Source organism: Paralichthys olivaceus, chromosome 21 (genome assembly GCF_024713975.1).
Source record: "Paralichthys olivaceus isolate ysfri-2021 chromosome 21, ASM2471397v2, whole genome shotgun sequence".
Taxonomy (NCBI): Eukaryota; Metazoa; Chordata; class Actinopteri; order Pleuronectiformes; family Paralichthyidae; genus Paralichthys; species Paralichthys olivaceus.
In genome coordinates, this window is record NC_091113.1 from 16370934 (window position 1) to 16392622 (window position 21689).

General features: G+C 40.6%; 2 protein-coding genes across 2 annotated transcripts; one reads left to right on the top strand and one right to left on the bottom strand.

Annotated features, from left to right (window-relative positions):
• Positions 1-36: 36 nt before the first annotated feature.
• Positions 37-15196, bottom strand: LOC109626744 (ras-related protein Rab-37-like). Its single transcript, XM_020082889.2, has 9 exons — positions 14893-15196; positions 7579-7689; positions 5774-5815; positions 5554-5620; positions 5395-5447; positions 5214-5279; positions 4141-4197; positions 3805-3881; positions 37-2639 (listed from the first exon to the last, which is right to left on the bottom strand). Exons 1-9 carry the CDS (start codon positions 15043-15045, stop codon positions 2534-2536), a joined length of 732 nt encoding a protein of 243 aa, XP_019938448.1. The 5' UTR covers positions 15046-15196; the 3' UTR covers positions 37-2533.
• A 1294-nt stretch (positions 15197-16490) lies between these two features.
• LOC109626745 (uncharacterized) lies at positions 16491-19988 on the top strand. The gene is made up of 5 exons (XM_020082890.2): positions 16491-16754; positions 17572-17678; positions 18259-18354; positions 18446-18607; positions 19211-19988. Exons 1-5 carry the CDS (start codon positions 16619-16621, stop codon positions 19316-19318), a joined length of 609 nt encoding a protein of 202 aa, XP_019938449.1. The 5' UTR covers positions 16491-16618; the 3' UTR covers positions 19319-19988.
• The last annotated feature ends 1701 nt before the right edge of the window (positions 19989-21689 follow it).

The following is a 21689-nucleotide window of genomic DNA, read 5'->3' on the forward strand; positions in this document are numbered from 1 at the left end:
ACACACACACACACACACACACACACTTAATGACGCTTGTTCAGTTAAAATAATTTATTTGTTCTGCAGCATACAACACATCAAATATAACTTGTAGCAGTTAGTGGCCCGACAACAAACAACTGTTCAGTGCATACAAAGTCTATCATATCATAATCTGAGTCATTGTAGATCATAAAGTGTATTAGACCTGAGCTGCCCAGAGCTGACAAAAAGCATACAATTATCGATCAATATCAAATATTTGCAGAAGAGCATTGCATACCGTTGTCAAAGGGAAGTTCATAAACATGCTTGTTTTAAACATGAAACCCTTCCTGTGACATCATCAGTGCTTTGGATCTGCACCACACAATAGTTGTATATAACCACTGGTGGAAATGAATATGCGTGGAATTGTTTTGTAAATGTTCGGGCGTCTGGCAGACAGACAAAGCTGCAAAGCATAGCACACAGCAGCCAAAGAACCAGGTATCTCAGGAGTTAGTGCTGACCAAAAAGAGAGCATGAAGATCAAACCCACATTGTTGCCAGATATTCAACCCTAAATAAATACTTATTAAAGTATGCAGCTTTAATAGGTGGTCTTGTTATGCACGAGATATTGTATTTCAAAACAAAATGTAACCCTGAGAACCCTGAGCTGAAATATGATTAGGAATCCACATTAATTGTTCACATTTCTATGTTAATCTTGATGTAAATATAAATAGATTTTAATACTGTATGTTCTGGAGGCAATGCACACAGATCTGCTACATGCAATCCAGCAAACATGCAAACGGAAATAAATAAATAGATAAATAAATATACATTTTAGGAGAAAACAATGCAGCCAACATGTTAACAAAACATTTATCAAAAGTCTGTTGACTCACTCAAAAATACATAGGTGTTTCCGAAATGAAGGACAAAATCAGAAATCCAACCACAGATTATTGTATCTCATATTCAGTTTAGTTTTATGAAGCAATCTTCCATCCTCCACATGTCAGGTGACCAAAACATTTTTTTTCATCATTGACACATCAGCATTTTCTCCAGCTGTCACCTATGGAGGAGTTTCTGAAGAATGGAGCAGTGTGACTTAGTCACGGACAGGCAGGGCTTGTGTCCACACACTTGGCTTTGAATCGGAATCCATGACACAGTGTGTGGCCTTTGTCTGGATTGGTTGGTTGGTCACATGACACACAAGGTTGCAGCAACGATGGTGGTGCGGCAGTGACTTTGTAAGGCGAATGATCAAAAAATATCAACGAAAATGATCTTGCATAAATAATAAATAGGAATAATTTGACATGTTGGAAAACAGCCTCATTTGCTTTCTTGCTGAGCGTTAGATGACAAGGTTAATACTACTCATATTGCCACACCAGCTAGCATCCTACCTTTATATGACTAAACACTTCTACTCAATTTCCTCTATCTCCTCTAACAAAAACAAATGTAAAAAAGGAAGTTTATAGTTTTCATTCTTGAACAACTGAGCAGTGACTGTGTACATGTACACAGCAAGAAAAAAATTGTGGCAGGCCTACATGTAGCTGTAGGTGTATTTTTTAGCAGTGTTAGGAACAACAAATACCAATTAACATGGAAATGTGTGCAGATGTTCATGCTCATCAGAGGATGCAGCGCCACCATAAAGTTAATGTTGACCTGTGTTTTCTGCTGAGATGTCTCAACAAAGACGATTAAAACTTTGATTCAGAAATTCATATTCCCTGAGAATAGACTGTGATTGCAAGTGTTCCTATAACAACCTCAGCTGTATTGTTTGTTTCGTGGTTATTAGTACATTTTAGCATATCACCATGCAAAACAAAAGATGGTAACCCTTTTATTGTGTAACACACATGCTAGCATCATCATTATGAACATGATAGCATGCTGACATTAGCAATACGAGAATACCACGAATTTACTTGAATTACCTGTTAGTATCGAACAAATGTATTTGTACCACTGATTGTATATAAAGGTGGTCGACATGATGGCTCCTCATAAGTAAAGCAAAATGATCTTGATCACCCCCTGGTGGCTTGCTGCAACTTAGAATTCAAACAACACATGAAAGGAATTTTTGGTCATCTTAGTAATTCTTATCACGTTGACATGTGTTCAGGTGTCATAAGAAAAGACAGTGGGATATCTAGGCTAGATGTGTACTTCTACCTTCTGTATATGCTAAACTAGTTGACCTATGAAATTGTATTGACCTCATCATCTCACTCTCCTATAGAAAGCAAATAGCACACTGTAAGGCTTTGCTTCAAATGTCTACAAATATTCAGTAGATAATAATGATCTATATTGATCATAATGATACAAATCAGTCTAAAGTATTGGAGAAACTGCTCTCAGCAGTTTTTGGAGTTTGTAGCTTGGTTCGTCCTCCACTGCTCTACTTTTGGCTTTTCGTCTTGGGTGAATGGCACCATCATATTTTGGGAGCAGCAGTGAGTTAACAGGACATCCTCCTACTCAGCAGTCTGTTCAGGCAGAGTGTATGGAGGAGGACTCTGGAGATTCAGAAGTAGCTGCAGCAGCCTGACTTCTCCTTCCGTGCTTCTATGTATTCATGGATCTGGAAACTTGGTTCGCTGGGGTGCTGGATGGCTCGGTGCTTCAGCTCCCTGAAGAACAGAACCACACATCAGATAGTTCTCCAAACAATATGGATGGATCATCCGAAACCGATAATGAATCTGTGGAGAATTGAATTTTATAACAGGGTAAAAACAACCTTAAACTTTACAGGTATGCAGTAATTGGTCATTTTAGGGACAAAAATAAATATGAGATTCTACATAAATTAGTGTTTGTAAATTAATATATAAATGAATATAAATAAAATATATAAATGATAAATAAAGGGAGAAAGCCATGGATTTGAACAACAACTTAAAATGGTAGATTACTGGATATTAATCTTAGTAAATATTTTTTAAGGGTTTTAAAGTATAAAGTTTTTTGTTCTTACAAAATCCATTAAACTGTGTAATTCATAAAAATAACCCAATTAAACTGATCCTTTAATAATGTTCACATGTAATGGAAACATATGTTATTCAGTAAGAATGAGAGCGAAAATGTATTGAAACTGTAATAAATGGCTAAATATCTGAAATCTTCTGATGAAACACTGACTACTTTACATTACATGATTTAACAAAAATAATTATTGCAAAATCAATCAAAAACACGTGATCTCAACTGACTTTTATGTGGAGGGCTGGTGTTTAGATTGACATATACTCATTAGTCCTCACATGATCACCGAACTATCAACCACAAATCAGCTAAACAAGGCTTACATGGAATACAATAGTACCCTGCTCCAGAGGAAAAATACACAAAGTTCAAGCACCATCAGACAAATGTAACATTATCATCACTTCCATACTAATGAAGCACAATGCAGCAGGGGCCTCCACCCAGACATGTTCACAACAACACAGAAATCTCAGGAGCATTCAGGGGAATGTTGCTGCAGGCAAAGGCAGGAGGTAATGTAATAATTCTGCTGCAGAGATCGTGTGTTTTTGTTTACAGCGCATCAACACTGGCGTCGGCCCTTATCACCAAAAGCTCTCTTGGAATCTTGTTAGAGACGTCATCAACACGCCCACTAGCTCATGGGGAATGCTGCGTTCATACATATAGACCCTCCAGAGAATGTCTGGAGGTTCTCTGGAGTTCAGTGCATGACTGAAAGCAGCAGAGTCAACTCAGCGTCGAGCTCAAAGGAGATACAGAGGATGAGAGTTACAACATTATGTGACATTGTGCGTTTCATACTTGGACACAGCGGTGAAGGCCAACTCTACGTTGACTCCGGTCATGGCACTCGTCTCCATAAAGGGAACTGAATACTCCTGTAGACATGAAGAGGAGCAACCACCGGTGAACAATCATTCAGAGAGTAGAGAGCAGTAAACATTCTAAATTGAGTTTGAACCCACTGGAGGATAGTAAGTCTAGCCACCGTTCAGGGTCCGTTAACATAAGATGGTAGCCAGATTCAAATGTCACCCTGACACCAGGTGTAATAAATGCAGTGTCCATTGTGGCTGTTATGTTACCAATAAAAAACAGTATCAGCTGTGGTTGTACAGTAGTGAATGAATGACTCACCCTGGCCAGCCTCTCTCCTTCATCTCTCCTGATCGCTCTCTCACTGCTCATGTCGGCCTGATGCGGTGATCCACCAGAGGAAAAACAAGCAGGGAAACCAAGCTGAATGAATACGACTGAGGAGCTTGTGGGTGTTTTCATTCTGACCTTTACTTCCCCCAAATTCTATTTAAATCAATTTTTTATTAGTTGCTTCCCATTATCATTGTTAATAATCGATAAATTGTGGGGTAATAGTTTTGGAACCAATGCGGTCAAAACCAAGTGATGAAAACAGTTTAAAACCGGGCTGGGATTTTTAACATCTTACAAAACAAATACACTTCATCTAAGCAGGTAGTTGGATAAAATACATTGTTTACTTTGTGGCAAAATAAGAGTCTTGACAAATCTATTTAGATATTTCAGTCTTGAAAAGAAATGCTAGTTTATAGTCTGAGTCCAGGATTTTCTCTTGTAGTCACGGGCGTAAAAGAGGATTCTGGATTTCACTCTTTCAAGATGTAAAGGCTCCTCCTCATCAGGGCATTGCTTGGTTGCCCTGCTACATAAATATATACAGCTCTGCCACATCCTTCAGAAGCTGCTGATTACATCACAGTGTGTGACTAGGCTGTCCCACATTGAAGGCTCTGTCAAATGTGGCTGACAGTTGCGTCCTTCCCTCCCTGAGAAAGAAAAAGCTCCTACAGGTGGATCCTTCCCGGCCCAACCTGTCCCAGGATTCATTTTGCTTCAGTGATAAACCGTGATATCATGCTTAAACTCAACTGGACAGCAGAAGGGCATTAAACTTCATCGGCCTGTCCAACTTCCGCTGTGTTGCTAGGCAACAGCTATAACAGTGGGACGAGCTCCTGATACAGATCTCATTTCGGTTTGGACTCTGAACCCTTTCATCTTACTGCTGATCCAGAATATGTTTGGTGGTAACCACGCCCTCTGCCAGTTACTTCCTGTAAAAATGTTTCCAAATGCTTTTGCTTCTTTCATAAAATGCATCATGTACATGCTCCTTCTCTCTTACACTCTTCCCTTCACTTGCTGAGCTTCTTAAACTATTCCAATCTCACCTTGTTGCCCAGCAACATGATGACTACGTCGCTCTGCGCATACTCATGGATCTCTGTTAGCCATGCCTGGAACAACAGAGACAGACAGATATGTACAGGTCAATTATAAACACCCACGCACTCTAGAACACTTCCCCTTCCTCCCGACCCACTGTGTCCACACTGAATCGCCAAGACTTACCCTGATGTTGTCAAAAGACGATTTGCTGGTGATGTCATACAGGAGGAGTAAAGCTTCGGAGACAAAAAAAACAACAGATTAACGTACGTTTAATAATGCAAGTGTCTATATAACTGTAAGCAGTAAAAAGCAAATCTGTGACTCAGTAAGTTGACGTACCGTGTGCGTCTCTGTAATATGCGTGTGTCACACTTCTGAACCTCTCCTGTCCTGCTGTGTCCCAAATCTAAAACAGAAAGTAGGAAAAAAAAGCTATACTTGGTGATGTGGCCTGGTTTCACTATAATTTTCTGTCACAACACATGGTGCCCAAAATGAAACCAGCCTGCGTTCTAAAAACAGGCTGTTGTTGTGAAAGCACACCGAGGAACTCACTGACCTGTAGTCTGACCTTTACATCGTCCACAGTCACCACTTTGTTCTTCGAGAAGCAGAGGCAGATTTTAAATAATGTACAGAAACAGAACAGATGATGACCAGACATAGTAAAGGATTCATTCCTTCACTAAAAAAAGAGTAACTTTCATGCAGATTGTTTTCCACTTTATTTGTGCAGGTTGTAAGATTTCGGCCTCTGTTCTGAAACACTGAAAGAATACATGTAAAAACAGCAGCATCACCTTTTCTATGAATCAGTGTCCCTCTTTTTATGTTTTACTTGTATGTTGAGTCTCACCATGTATGTTTTCGAAATGTGGAAATGGATGTGCAATGTTAAAAAAAAGATTGGGCAAGAAATATTTGTTCTGAGGGAATGTGCTCTGAGAAGTCATTAATATTATCTTTTTAAATTAATTAACAATTTAAAATAATCCATTTGTCTTACTTGGTTAAAAATGGTTTGAAAGTCAAAAGAGGAAACTTTTTTATTTAGGACAACTTTAAATTATTGCTATGCATGGATTTAATGATTACAAATTGAATCAGAAGATCAGTCTGTTGTCTGTGTTCAAATGAAGAAATATGTTAGCATGTAAGTTGTTCTTTAGTATACACATAACAACATACTTCATGTTTTGGCTCATCAGCTCCACATGATTATAAGTTTTAGGACTTTGAGAAGATTGTTTAGGAAACTGAGTAATAAGGAACTACTTTTGTTATCTTTATACTATATTCTCTTTTTTATTATTACATATCATTTAGCTGACATTTCTATCCAAAGTGACTTACAATTAGTGCATTCAGCCATGAGGGTACAAACCCAGAACAGCAAGAATCAAGTAAGTACAATTAGTCTTCAAAGAATTCTGACTTCTCATCATTTTACCATGTTATTCTTGAAATCTCAAACTTTTTTTCCTTCAGCATGGCCCTATTACTCCATTATATGTTTGCAAGTGTGTTACCATTTCATCCCACCTCTCAACGCTCCACAGAAGAGACTCCAAAGAATAATCACCAAGCTTCACTAAATGAGGACGTGTAGTGAACTTTGAAGTTTTCCATCCACCATTTTACTTCTAAAATAAAACCTGCCTCCATCAAAACAATCTGCCATGAAAAAATAATCCAGTCTGCAGGCTATTAGTGAGTCAAACCTTTTCCCTCTAGAACATAAATAGAATAGAACACACTCGAGGAACAAGTAGGAACATCCTGGAGTGAAAAACTGCAACAGGGGCCAACACACACAGACTTCACGGAACAGGTCCTCTCGCTGCCTGAGTCACTGTGCTGGTGTGCAGCAAAGAAGTTCATTTCCTGAGCAATATGTTTCTATGGTTTCTGGTCGTACAAGTAGCTCATTTAATTCATGTCATAGAGAATTATTAGGTTGTTGCCGTGTTTGAAGGACCGTTATGTAGTTGCACTTCTGTTTCCTGTATGTGTGAATCTGAAATGTGTGTTATCCAGCTGAAAAAAAGGAACATTCTCTAGAAAAAAATTGTTTTTGTGTGTATAACTTTATAATACAAAATCCCCCTTATCGTCACTGTATTGAAGCAGAGCCAGGAATCTTCACCTATATTTAAACTGGGCAAATGGAGCCAAAACTAACAGCACGGTTGATAAATGAGAAACTGTTTTGTTGAAGTGACACTTGAACATGGGACTTTTCCCACTGAACTTTAAAAGAGAATGTAGCGGACATGCACTAAAGACACACACACACACACACAAACTGAACATGCACAAACACATGCAAACACACACACGACCAACACACACACACACACACACCGTGAATCCAATGCCCACTGTTGCAGAGAAGGAGCCAGGAATGAACTTGCCCTGATCGAACTGCACCAACAGAGACGTCTTTCCCACTCCACTGTCCCCGACCAGGATTGTCTGCAGGAAACAACACACAGAACACTCGGGAGTCAGCAACAGTGACGCTGCTGAGTTTTACATACACACAAGCACTTTATTAGGAACGGTAATACACCTGCTTATGCAATTATCCAGTCACCCAATCGTGTTACACGAGTGCAATGCATGAAATCATGCAGACACAGGACAGAAGCTTCAATAATGTTCTCTTCAGACTACCGTTCGATTCCAGTCTTCCCCATCTGCATGGCAAAGTGTCCCTGGGCAAGATACTGAGCCTTGAATTGCCCCTAGAAAGATCGCTGCACATAGATGCACTGTATGAATGAAGAAGAAGATTTTTTTTTATTGTCATGTCATCTTTTTACACTTTTTACATGCATACATGAAATTGTATTGACGCATTTAACCCATTCAGTTGGCACCTGTCGAAACACGCACATGCATAGAAACACACATAGACAGATGCCATGTAAACACATATACTGGACCAGTGGGCTGCCGTTGTCAGTGCCCGGGGAGCAGATGTTGGGGGGAGGGGGGCGGTATTTTCCTAATTATTCCATACATGTTTGTATGTTTGTGGAACACATATTGTGAGCATGTGTACTTTTAAGAGCTCAATTAAGTGCAGTGGAATTTGGTATGATTTGGACAAGCGACCCATTTAACAGGCTCATCAATGCAAGTGACATCATCGATCATAACAGTGTTCAGGGCTGATTCTAGTTCAGTTCTGGGTTCTGCATACTGAGTCTACCTTCACCAAACTTTGAGGAAACAGGTGAACAGCTTTTTGTGCTGCAGCAGTGACGTCAGGGTTCTGCGTCCTGCAGCAAATCTTCCCCTGCTATGGCTCAGTTACTGCAGGTCACCTTTATAGTTTCAGAAAGAAACTGCAACCAGGCTGTGGTCACTCAGATAACCACTCATAACCACTCGTTACCACTTTGAGGTAGAGCGGCGGGAGGTCACATCAGGTTCCACTCCAGTAGGCACGAGCACTGAACGGCTGAGAACTGGAAATAAAAGCAGCCTGGCCAGGAGCCTGCAGATGGTCAGGTCAGAATTTGACATGAACAGCATGAATCCACAAACGCAACCTGCCTGCAGTCAACAGACCAGGCTCAGTCACAGACCTCCTCTACTTCCTAAGCCACAGCCACTTTTCTAATGGCATTTTGTTGAATTTGTGTCACAAAGACCATTTAAGAGCAAAATCAAAGCCTTACCCAGTATGGGTAATGTGCTCAGTGGGTGTACTTAGATAAAGTATGAGTAAAATGACTTTAAGTGGTCTATAATGGAGTTAGAGCCAACCTCGAAAATCCCATGCTGGCTGATATCGAACAATCATTTTATAATTTAGGGTTGTGAGTCAGCACCTGCGTCACGGTGGACACTTCAGTTTCCAAGCAGCACAAACAATATTGGGCTTTACAAAAGCTTGGCAGTGTGCTGCTATTACAGTGTGACTCATTGGCTGAGGAAGATAACCTTCAGAACAATAAAATCAATGAAAGGCAACATGCAAGCAACCAAGTTAGTCAGCAGGGCCTGGCAGTCAATACAGGCCTGTCTTTTCAATTGTTGCCCACTTTGAGGAACTCAAAACCTCCACACACGCAAGTCAACCTTCTTCTTTCATTTCCTGTCATTTCTGTAATATGAACTCAACCAAAACTTAAAGGATCTAAAAGTTTCCTTCAAACCGTTTGTCTTTTTTTTTTCACTGTGGCCTGCTGGCATATGAAAAGCCAACAAGCTGATCCACGTCAGTAATGCAGACAACTATGCAACAAGTGTCAGACAGGCAGTATTTGTATGACTATATACTGTATATATGTCGGACGACATGTCTCCACTTCCTCCCTCCACCCAGAAATGAAATCAAAATGCCCCAGATACAAATGCTGCCATCTTGTGCATTTGAAGACAGAATCCCAGAAAAGTTCAGCGCTGCAAGCCCCACTTTGTACTTTCGGAAAGAGCAAGCTCCCTAGCAGAGACCCCAACCTTCCTAGTTCCTGGTCTTGGTTCACCCTCTTCTGAACACCTATACACGGTCCTGGTTTAATGTAGCAAACTGCCCTGATTGAGAAAGTGACCTCAAGCTTGGACCAATCAAACTGAAGTGCCAAACAAGCAAGACACAGCAAGAAAGTCGAAAGTGAAGTCAGGTTAAAACTGAAAATTCGCTGAACCAGGCCGACTTTCAGCTGCAGCTCAGTTTCATCTCAACGCTTTATGAACGATAAACGCTGAAAGGGAGGTGGAGGGAGGATTAGAGTTGAGAGGCTCAAGCAGCTTTTCTTCACAGTTACAGGTCTTATAGCTTGACTTTGATCTCAGGGATTTGAATAAACCAACAGGGAAGTGCCACCGCTCAGCACGGGAGAAAATATAGATCCTACTTCTGAATTTTCACATCAGCTTTACTCAGGCGTCAACAGGGACTTCATTTAGCTGGTCTGCATTTGAATCGTACGCCAATGAAGCGAGTGAATGAGGAATCATGCAAACAGGGATGAATGTTTAATCCGTGATGAAAAGGTAAAGCAATAAAACGCTCAATGCTTGTGGAGGATTGGAACCAGCGTGAAAAATAAGGGCTGCCACATGTTTCAGACCACTTAGTCTGGATCTCTTGAACAAACAAGTTTTTTGGTTGTCTCAAAAAACTAGGCTGTAAATATTTTCCCTGTGTCTATAAATGTAACTTTACTTGCATGTATAGTTGTTGGAAGATGAGGAGCATCATTCCTTTCAGCCTCATCTTAGTGAATGGAGCTACTTTTTACATTTTAGCATACTAGCATACTGAACAACAACAACCATTGAAACAACAGTTGATTTCAAACAGAGGTAATGCAGATGTATTTTGTTGAGTTGGCTGACTCACCAAAATACACTTTATGCTTTATTCTCCTTAATTTACCACTATTCTCTCACAATATTACATCTTTACTCTTGAAATCTCCGATATTTGTTTTTACCTTCAAGGGGCCCTAATACAGCAAAATATAGTCTTAATTCACACATTGGGGTAATTCTGTTATATCATTTTATATTATTATATTGCAAGATCAGAAATGTTCACACACACTGGCTGGGACTAAAACCCAGAACATATTACAAACCAGCAGCAACATTATTATCATCTGATCCTTCTATGACGTAATAAACATTTTCTGTTTACTGGAAGTCACTGAGAGCATGTAAGATAATGTCTGCTTGTGAGTGTGTGAGGACAGAACCAACAGAGGGAAAAAAAAACATGCTGGTAGAATTACAAATGCATATGCACACGTGATGAGGAACAGGATGTATGTGTAGGATTTGTGGTGGGAGAAGAGTATGACGCTGTTTCCATGGTAACAGGGGTTAGCTGGGAAGTCAGCCTTTCTCATAAACCCCCGAGGAGCCAGGAGGCAATTAAGTGAAAGCATCACAGATGTCCGGAAATTAGACGTGGATGATATAAGCAGTATATTGTGCACATGAGCGTCTGCGCGTGGTGTTGGGAGAGAGTGATGAGGAGAGAGAGATTATTTATTCATCCAAAGGATTGTTAAGTGCCAGAGAATTTCCCGCCCTTGAGTCAAGTGTGGAAGTCCCTTCACTGTACAGCAGTGTAACAAATGGTAAATTTGCGGTTCTTAGGTTCTGTTGATGATCACTCGGGAAAACTAAAGCGAAGCGGGCCACTGTGTAATTTAGCTTGACAGTTCTCCTGTTGCCACTGATTTCGACAGTTTATGACACAGCACTGCTGGGATTCAAAGTCACAGAAGAGAAGCAAGTTAGAGAAGCTTACCATTTTGTAGGTCAGTCCGATGGATGACACAACTTTACAACATTGCTTTTGTACTTGAAAACTGTGTGAATAAATGCATCTATTACAGTTTCTGTTATGTAAAATAATGTCTAAAGAAAGTATTTGAAAATAAAATAACTCTGAACATTTACAGATAGCAATACTGTCACTTAAATAAGATACTACATTGAAATACATGACCTCAGCATGAGTGTGAAACAACATTATGTGGGTAAACGGGTCTTTTTAGGAACTGTTGTAACAAACACAATAGAATACGTTCAGTAAAACAACTTCACCGTAGCATTATAGGAAAACGATGTGGCGTAATTTGAGCAGCATTGTCCACACAGCAGGCGTTAAGGCACTGTATTGATTTGTAGGTCCCCTGACTTTTGAAAGCACAAAAGAGATCAATACACAATCCCTGTATTTATGTGCCTAAAACACAGGAAACACATGAAACAGCTGCCTGTTATTTGTGGGCCGTAAAAACCAAAACTGTATGCTGGAAAACATTAGTGCTCTGTAGCCCTGAAGGGAACTGGAGATTGGGGTTTTCATTTTCATCAACAATGAGCTAATTTTGGATTGTGGATCGTGATGGTGGATCCTGATAGTGGTGGCAGCTGATCATGGACAATGATTACAACAAGACGGCTTAACAATTTGCCTACTCACATATTCTGCCATTACTGGATTTGCTGCCTAAATACAGCAAATCCAATGTATTTCCCCTGTTAATAGGTTTTTTTGGTAGTTTTTTCTTATTGTTGAGGGTTAAAGACAAAGGATGTTGCACCTTGAGAAGCCCTGTGAGACAAATTGTGATTTGTGAAAATGGGCTATAGAAATAAAATTTGATTGATTGATTTTTCACAATATACCTAGTCTTTGTTCATATAAACAATATTTTATATTGTACAGTTTACACTATTGTACAGTACAGTATCTAATAGATGCACTGTATGATGCATGTGAATGGCAAACTACTCTAAAGTGCTTTGAGTGGTCATCAAGACTAGAAACGTACTATATAAATACAACCCATTTATATTCAGAACATGAGAGAGAGGAACACTTTTAGTCTTTTAAAAGGATTTGAGAAATGAATTCAAATGAATTATTCTTTAAAGACCTTTAAAGAATAATTCACTAAATCAAAGAAGACATTGATTCATATATCACAAGATCAACAGTATATTGATTTTAATAAAACTGTTGGCTGGAGCTTAATATCACCATGGTGGGGAAAGATAAAGAGAGTGTGTAATGCACGGAGTCATTTCAGCTCCATATCTAACCACTGGCCTAACTGAAGAGCACTCAAACAAGCTCCTGCTCTGTTGTGTAATCATGGCTCCTCAGGGGAAACAGAGCTGAGATAGAACAGAGACAAAAGAAGCTAATGCGAAAGAAGAAAAAAAAACAGACAGAGAAATAATAGAGGCCAAAATGGACAGATTGCTCCTACCTAAAAGTATTGTTCCCGACTTCTTTGAAAGCTTGGTTTGCGATAATATGCAGTTTTGCAAAACACCTGCTCCCCACACGACATGCACACACACACACAGAGGCCCACAAAGTAACTATGACAATTAAAGGAAGCTGTTTCAAAGAGCCTTGGGGTTACATTAGGGTAACCGGGTTTATGTCTCATCAGACCATCAGCCCCTTTGGGGAAACTCACATCTCACTAAACTCTCACTAATGACATAAATTGGCTGAGCTACAGTCTCGGTCTGAGGAACTAAATCAATAATTCAAATGCTATCATATCAGATTTCATGTCAAGTGTCATTATAAATATAAGAGTATCTGTGCGCACGCTTATTTCCCACAGCGACCAATATTAAAAAGGGAAGTAGGGCGTTGCAAACTAAAGACCAGATATAAAAATAACACAGGCCTTGACTGACTCCCCTCACAATGAACTTGAAGCTGTTCCTGAAATAAAATATAAAAGAATGTGACATTTCACTGAAGCCTAAGGGGAGATTCTCTTTTTCTTGGTTCTGTCTATAAACAGGTCAAAGGTCAGCACTGGAAGGAATATAGTGAATCACCGGAGTCTGGACTCATGATTCGTGGATGTGTGTAGGCGAGTGCAGCCTTAACTGCTTGACATGGTCGGTGCAGTTATGAGAACACGTCATTATTACTCAATAATATTTTTTAATTACAAATGGTAGATACATTGCAGTTATCTAGCAGAGGGGGCTGTGGCTCAGGAGGTAGCGTGGGTTGTACACTAATCAGAGGGGCGACGTGTGATAAAGATCAGACAGATGCATTGTGTGAATGGGTGAAAGTGTACCGTGAAGCACACATCCACCTCTACACGCCACCCTCACTTGAGGTAATTTGTCAGACTTGACAAACGTCCCCCTGGGGCCACAAAAGGCTTTGCACAACATTATTCCCACACTTGATTGCACTCTTCAGCCCCTGCAAACAGATTTTGATGTTTTAAATATGTGTAGTTCTATTTTAATTGGAGGGGGGGGGGGGTTTCTACTGCACCTCCCTCTGTCTGTCCTCCACCTCAATGATCAGATGTGTTCTGAAGGAGGTCCCTCCCCACTGAGATAACAAGTGGTGGATAAAAAAACGTTTTTTTTTAATGTCTTAATTCCGAAGGGGAGACAGCTGACACTGTTGGCAGCCTCACCATAGGGACATGTTTACAGTCTGGATGCCAGATTATCACTCTGCCATGATGCACGCCATTCTGCCTCCACGTAACTCAGCGAGAGAAAAACAAGTGGAGTTGTTACCAGTGATGATGACGAGCACACATCTACTCAAAGTGTGTTTGTGTGTGTGTGTGTGTACTTGTTTTTGTTACCTCATCACTGCTTTTCAAGCAGAAACCCTGCATGGCTCAGGAGGTAGAATGGTGGTTTGTTCCCAGTCTCCATCATTCTCTACCGAAGTGTCCTTGAGCAAGATACTGAACCCCAAATTTGCATGTGATGGATGTGCGTGATGCGGTGTGTGAATGGCAAAACATGTAATGTAATTGAATACAGACCATTTACCATTTAGTTTGTCAGGACCAGCATGGGACCAAAACCCTTGGAGTCAAAACTTGATTTGTGAGGTCCCTGGTTAAATGATGGTAAGATGTGAACAGTGGTTAGGTTAATGTTAGAGCTAGGCATGCACTGGTGAGGTTAGGCTGTCCACAATGAACAGAAGTCAATGCAAATCCCTGATAAACAGCTGCGTGTGTGTGCATGTGTGTGTTTTTGGGGGAAATCTGCCAGGCAGTGCAGAGAACTGGAACAAACCTCTCAGCCAAGTGGAGATCAGCATCACGCTCCATCACGGAGGCACTTTCTGATTTCTTCTATTACCTCACTAACGCGTCCCCTGGTTTTAAAACATGTTGCGCTCCATACCTTGTGCACTAAGTCCTCGTCATACGTCGGGGCTGGTGGAGTCTTCGCCTGGCTCTCGGTCTCTCCGGAGCCGTAGCCGCTGTCGGGCTGGATCTCCGGGTAAGCCGTGGTGTAGTTCGCCGAGATCGGCTCCATGGACTCCATCCGCTCCATGATGCCTCCGTCCTCCCTGCGCGCTTTCAACAGTGGGGGAGCCTGGAGAGGAGAAGAGAGACTGAACCAAAGCTCTCTCTCTCTCTGTCTGTCTTTCTCTCTCTTTCTTTCTCTCTCTCTATCCCTGCCTCTCTCGCTCTCTCCTCCTTAAGAGTGAATCACAGTCTGCGGACGTCTGCCTCCATCACTTAACATTTAAACAGTCATGTCGTGATCGTTCAAGAGCGTCACGCCACACACAGTATCACTGGAGGAGAGGGGGTGAGGGATGATGGGAGCAGGAGGAGGAGGAGGAGGATGCTGGTGAGCGGCCATTCATAGAACGACATGACGCTCCTTAGAATGAAAGATGAGGAGGAGGATGGAGTGAATGAGGAGAAAGATGAATGATGCCGGCTTGTGTCACTGAAAGTCCGAGCTTTGTCCAACATGGGACACAAATGTACAAGTGGTGCTGAGTGAAGTGAGGAAACTTTGTGTTCATCATACCTGGTTTATCTGCAGTGAAGATTTGAAATCCAATGTTTTTCAAAAAATGAAACTTGCTTTATTAATTCAATTCAATTGTATTTGTATAGTGCCAAATCATAATACACATTATCTCAAGGCACTTTACATAGAAGGTCAGGACCTCGAAATCGTATTAAATATAGACAAACCCAACAGTTCCCACAATGAGCAGCACTTTAGAGACTGTGGAGGAAAAACTCCCTCATTAACAGAGAGAAACCTCTAGAACCAGACTCAATGTGGACGTCATCTGCCTCAACCGGTTGGGGTGAGCAGAGAAAACGGGGGGAGGAGAGGAGTTACAGTTCATGTATCCGGCTTATAGGCCTATGTAAGTTTGAATGATTTACTTCACTGGTATTTCATATTGTGTGTCAGCTATTACAGAGGTCTGATAAGCAAGTTCACATCTTTTCAAAATAAAAGCTCTGTAATCTTGTGCATTGCAGTGACAAAATGAACATTGTGCTTTGATTTTTCAAGATTCGGACGAAAACTATTTTAGTTGACATAAGTTTGGGGGGAAATTATCAAAGAACATTTGTTCTGTATTTGAGTTTTGCAGCATCAACTGAAGTCAGAAAGGTACTAAAATTATTTTTTTTCTGCTTTGCTGTGTTGTTTGATTTACTAAACTGCAGTTCTTCTTTACATACTGCATCTCACATTCTCATTCCTCTCTTAAATCTGGCAAACAAAGGGGACATTTACAGTATGACCTAATTTAAAAGGGACATCTTATTTATTCAACTATTCATTGCGTGACAGCGCACTCTTAAAACAGCCACAAATCATCATTCTCATTCATCAGTATTCACTTTAAAGTAGCCTGATCCTCTCGCATCTCCACTAACTTCCACTAGAGTCTGCACAAGACTCAGCTTTGCAGACAATGTGGTTCAGGATCCCCCCCCCCCCCAGTAGTTAGAGGTGAGTTATTTCTGCTGGAAACTCCACCCCTCTCCTGACTTGGTGTTAATGTTTACCTGCTGCACAATCCTGAAGGCTTGTGTGTGTGTAGTGCTCTGACAAAGTTAAAGTCAGACGTTTTCCATAAGCTCGAATGCAAAGGACTTATTCTTGTTTTCAAGATGAATGTGAATCTGGGATTCCAACTGAAGAGAGAAAAAGTTTGATCCGACCACCAAGAGAGATTCCTGCGATGGCCCCAGAGCTGCTCACTGTCATTTTGACTTCAGGTAGGTACAACACTTTTTTCAGTTTGTGCAGTATGATCAATTTTAGGGGATGTCATGCTGATAAAACTTTGAAATGGAGGTGCTCTCTAATGATTTCTCATGCACTGAGTGAAGTGTGTAAAGAGGTGAGACATTAAGTGAAGCAAAATAATGTTTCAAAAATATCACCAATAAATAGTCTGTGACTAAATTTGCTTGATTTTCACTTTTCTTTCTTTTATGAAGATCTGATTGTTCAAAACACTTAGCTGCTGGGTACAGCAGTAAATGTGCGGTGTCTGGTTCAGATGGAGGTTGCTTCCTGTTTATGGGAGTCTCTCTCCACTCTCATCAAGTGTTTGCTCATTGGGGGAAGTGTTGGGTTTCTTTCTATAACATTGCAATGGGTTAGCCTTAAAGACTTGACCTTAATATGTCAAGTGCCTGGATAATATATGTTGGGAATTTGGGGCTATACAAATAATTGAATTTGATTAGTTGTAAAATCACTGTAAATTTCAGTTTGCTCATTCCAGAAAAATGAAAACTAGACTAGTTTTGTACACAAAAGTCAATGCGGTAATGTGAGAGTTGTTTTACACTTTTCTATGCACACAATTAAATAACTGATGGTTTTTGAACATATTAAGAGACAGTGCATTACCGGTTACAGAATGTTATTCTTTCTTTTAATTTAAGTTTATGTGCAATCAACAAATCAACTGTATTTCAGATCAGTTTAAGATCTTTTAATGTTACAGAACTTCAGTAGAAAGAACTAGAACTCTATGTCAACGTTCTTTTTCTAACTGAGTGCTGTTTCTCTCCTGCACCTCAGTGTCCTGTGTAGCATTTTGTTTAGTGATCCTGATGCTGGTTGTGGTCCTGTACAGAAAAGACCCTCTCTGCTGCAGATTCCGACCCTACACAGCAGAACACCACACAGTAAGAACAACCCAGCATCATCATTATACACACTGTAAATCTAATAGTTCATCACTCCACACAGAAATAGGTTAACATTAAATGTTCAAGCCCCTGACACACAGACAGAAGAGTATTAAGATAGATTTAACATAGTAGATATTTACAAAAATAGCAGATCAATAATCATAAATAATATAAAATGGTGGACACATGGCAGGATTAGCCTGTGAGAAACCACATTTGACCTCACCAATAATCCACCATCTATGCATTTGCACTAGTCTGTACCAAATATAATGTAATAAAAGAAATAATTGTGATGACTGATAAAGCATAGTGAGCATCAAATTACATCATGAAAAGGAAGCCCTGTGTCCTGGCCTCTGTCACCACTGAATCTAAACATTTCCTGTGTGAACATGAAGGGAAAAGATACAGAAAGAGAAATATGAGGAACAGAATTAGCGATTATTAGTGAATTGGCGGAAATTAACACTTTTCAAAATCTCCCTTTTGAAAAGTAACAATGAGAAAATGAAACAATGCATGGAACAATTTGCCATGAACCTGAACCGAAAGTGTTTTGTTCCCTTCTGAGGATGAACTACCTCATTACAACAGCAGACACACACTGGTGGGCACTGGCTATGATGAGCACAGTGCTGCCATGAACCAGGCTGCTGTCGGGCCGCAGGTGAGATCATGGCTGAGGAGACTTGTTGAAAATATCACAAATGTATCTTTGGAACTGTTTCCTTATCAGAATAATGTGTGTGTGTGTGTAGGCTCCTGGAAGGCTGTTTATCATAGGGAAGCCAAATGACTACCACATGGAGGGGCCCCTGCCAAGGCTGCCTTCCTATGAGAGCGTTCGCAGGAAGGACAGACAGAGGCAGATCCACAGCATGATCGCACAGCGCTTCGGCCTCTTTGGCTGCCATGATGAGGTGGGCAATGACAAATTCTGTTTGGTCCATTAAAAGGAACCAAGGAACCAACGAACTAACCAACAAACCAACAAACTAACAAACTAACCAACCAACCAATTTGTTTGTTTGTTCCTTTGTTAGTTTGTTGGTTAATTAGTTTGCTTGTTAGTTCGTTAACTCATTATTTCGTTGTTTTATTAGTCCGCTAGTTAGTTTGTTCTGAAAATGGCTTCAGACAGTTGAGAGCTCCTCTGTGAACACAGAAGAGCCACAGTGCCTCCTCCAGCTTAATAGTTACCTCTCCCTGACAAGCAAACTGATGTTTATGTCTCAGAGTATGTTACAACTTAATATTTACTTTATCACATTCCAACAAACTGATCCGCAAGGCCAGGGACGCTAGGGGTGGAGCTGGACTCTCTGACGGCTGAGTCAACAGACCAGAGTCATTACAATGCATATCCATTTGCACTAAATATTCAATGTACAGTATTCACATATTATATACATATATTTTATTTTTAATGGTATATGCTTATATTTCTAACTTTTACTTGGAGCAATTGTAACAAACACATTTTTTGCCTGGAATCTATAAAGTATTTCTGATTCTGATTTCAGCCTCCACCAGCGTATGAGGAAAGTCTTCCCCAGTGTCTGCGATCTGTGGATGTTCACTCCCAGGATGAGCGCTCAAACCTGAGCGAGGACACTCACAGCCTCAGTTAATCCATCCACAGCACTCCCTGATCCATCCACCCCCCCCCCCCCCCCCCCCCCCCAACCCACTGCCCAGCTCTAAACTCCAGGTTTCTGTCTCTGCGATTGTCCTCGAGTTCTTTGCCAAACCACAGCGTGAGGACAAGTGCTACTGTCTCTACTGTCTCTACTGTCTCTTCTGTCTCTTGCTGCTGAGCCAAGAGAACGATGCCGTCAGGGACAAGATAAGCGTTTCGGGGAAGGGAACGCTTCTTCTCTGAGACAGAGCTGCAGATAGAAGCTTGTGATTGTGGCTGGAGGTATTTCATGTTAATGAGTCTGACTCAAGGGTGAGAGCAATACATCCCTGCATTGTCCGAGCAATTCTGGCTGGTTTTACAGTTTGCTTTTCCAAGAACCGTATAAAAGGAGTTTTTAAAGTTTGACAAATCAGTTTCTTTAGGAACGGACTGGAATATTTTTGTACTTTTCACTTTTATTTAATGTTTTTGATTGTAAATGTTTTGAAGCTGAATAATTGACTAAATAAAAATGTCACTACAGTTATAAAATCCCGCAGAACCTCTGCAGAGAGTCACAGTGAAAGCAGAACTAGCTTGTCATGGAAGAGAACTTAATTCACATTATTAGTAAAGATTCAATTAACACCAACCCAGCCTTGGAATAGAAACTATCCAAACAATGTGTCCTGTGGCTTTTTGAAAAAACAATACACTATTGTCATTTACACAATGTTTCTGAATACAGTTTCCCATTTTCACAGTACAGATTAAAAGCCACAAAGTCAAGGCTTTTATAAAAATTTACGTAGACATTTAACAACAGAGCAGAAAGGATTTGAAGGTTTAGGTTTAGAGATCTGAGATAACAGCTGAAATGGAAGCATGACTTTACGGTTCAGTGTGTAAGATTTAGATGAAAGGGATCTATTGGCAGAAACAAAAGCTCAATTTGAAGGTTTTGCTGTTGAAGAGGTTCATTTTGTGAAAAGCTTTGCTTAAACATTGACCAAAAAGTTGAAATACTTAACCAATGACCCACGCAGCAGGTCAAGGTTACTGTTTAACCCAGATCAAACACTAACCACACGAAACACAATCCTACCACAACCAGGAAATATAATTTATCCTCTAACTCTGAGGAGCAATGATTTCATGAGCTTCTTTACAAACAAAATTACAACCGTCGGGGGAAGAATTCACCACCTCCTCCCCATGAACAGCACAGATACATGATCTAGTACAGAAACCATAGAACGACCTGTTGCAGCAGGTTTCTATTTGGAACACTTTTCTTCAATAGATCTTTCTAAACGGACTTCACTAGTTTCGTTCTCTAAACCATCAACTTGTCTCTTATACTCTGTCCCGAGTTGTTTTTTCCTCTAACTGCCAATTCCATATTAAATCAGATGTCTTTGTTAACCAGCTATGCACCACAGACTTGTAAGTTAGCTGTAACCAAACATCTGCTTAACAAGCCCACTCCAGATGTTTTAGCTAATTATAAACCCATATCAAACCTGCCATTCATTTCCAAAATCTTAGAAAAAGCAGGATCTAGAAGGAGAGATCATATTATTCCTGTCTAAGCTTCTCTACATTGGCTCCCTGTGAAATTCAGAATAGATTTCAAGATCCTGCTCCTCACATTTAAAGCCATTAACAATCAAGCCCCTTCATATATCAAAGACCTGATAACACCATATTATCCAAATAGATCACTTCATTCCCAGAACACAGGCTCTCTTGTGGTTCCAAGAGTCTGTAAGAGTAGAAAAGGAGGTCGAGCATTCAGCTACCAGGCTCCTCTCCTGTGGAACCAGCTCTCACTCTGGGTTCTGGAGGCAGACACCATCTCTGCATTTAAAGTTAAACTTAAAACCTTCCTCTTTGACAAAGCCTATAGTTAGTTCTGGATCAGGTGAGTCCTGAACCATCACTTAGTTATGCTGCTATAGGTGTAGACTGCTGGGGGAACTCCCATCATGCACTGAGCACTTCTCCCCCATGAATTGTTGCTGCTATCATTATACCAACTAGTCAGAGATGAAACCTGATGGTCCTGACTCTCTTCGCTGTTCAAAAGTCCAAACGCTTCACATAAATACTCCTCGGTTCACTATCCAGTCAGAGAGTGGAGTTCACAGTGACCCTCCATCATCTACAGATTAGAATACCATGTCTGCAAACTCCTCACATCCATCAGGTGTTATGCTTCATCACAGCGTTCCAACAACAGCGCACCAGGCGTTACCTACACTCCCCCTGCATACCACGAGCCGCTGAAACACATCTGCCCACATGTGCTCTGTACTCCTGCTGAAGGCTTCGTTAGAGGAATGCTGACAACATATCTGACTGATAAACTTTGGCCATTC

Coding starts and splice junctions, on each gene's coding strand:
- LOC109626745 (XM_020082890.2), top strand. CDS start 16,619: ATGCAAAGGACTTATTCTTGTTTTCAAGATGAATGTGAATCTGGGATT. Junction 16,755..17,571: donor CACTGTCATTTTGACTTCAG/GTAGGTACAACA, acceptor CCTGCACCTCAG/TGTCCTGTGTAGCATTTTGT. Junction 18,608..19,210: donor TCTTTGGCTGCCATGATGAG/GTGGGCAATGAC, acceptor TTCTGATTTCAG/CCTCCACCAGCGTATGAGGA.
- LOC109626744 (XM_020082889.2), bottom strand. CDS start 15,045: ATGGAGCGGATGGAGTCCATGGAGCCGATCTCGGCGAACTACACCACG. Junction 5,448..5,553: donor ATATTACAGAGACGCACACG/GTACGTCAACTT, acceptor TTGTCTCCGAAG/CTTTACTCCTCCTGTATGAC. Junction 5,280..5,394: donor CGTCTTTTGACAACATCAGG/GTAAGTCTTGGC, acceptor CTGTTGTTCCAG/GCATGGCTAACAGAGATCCA.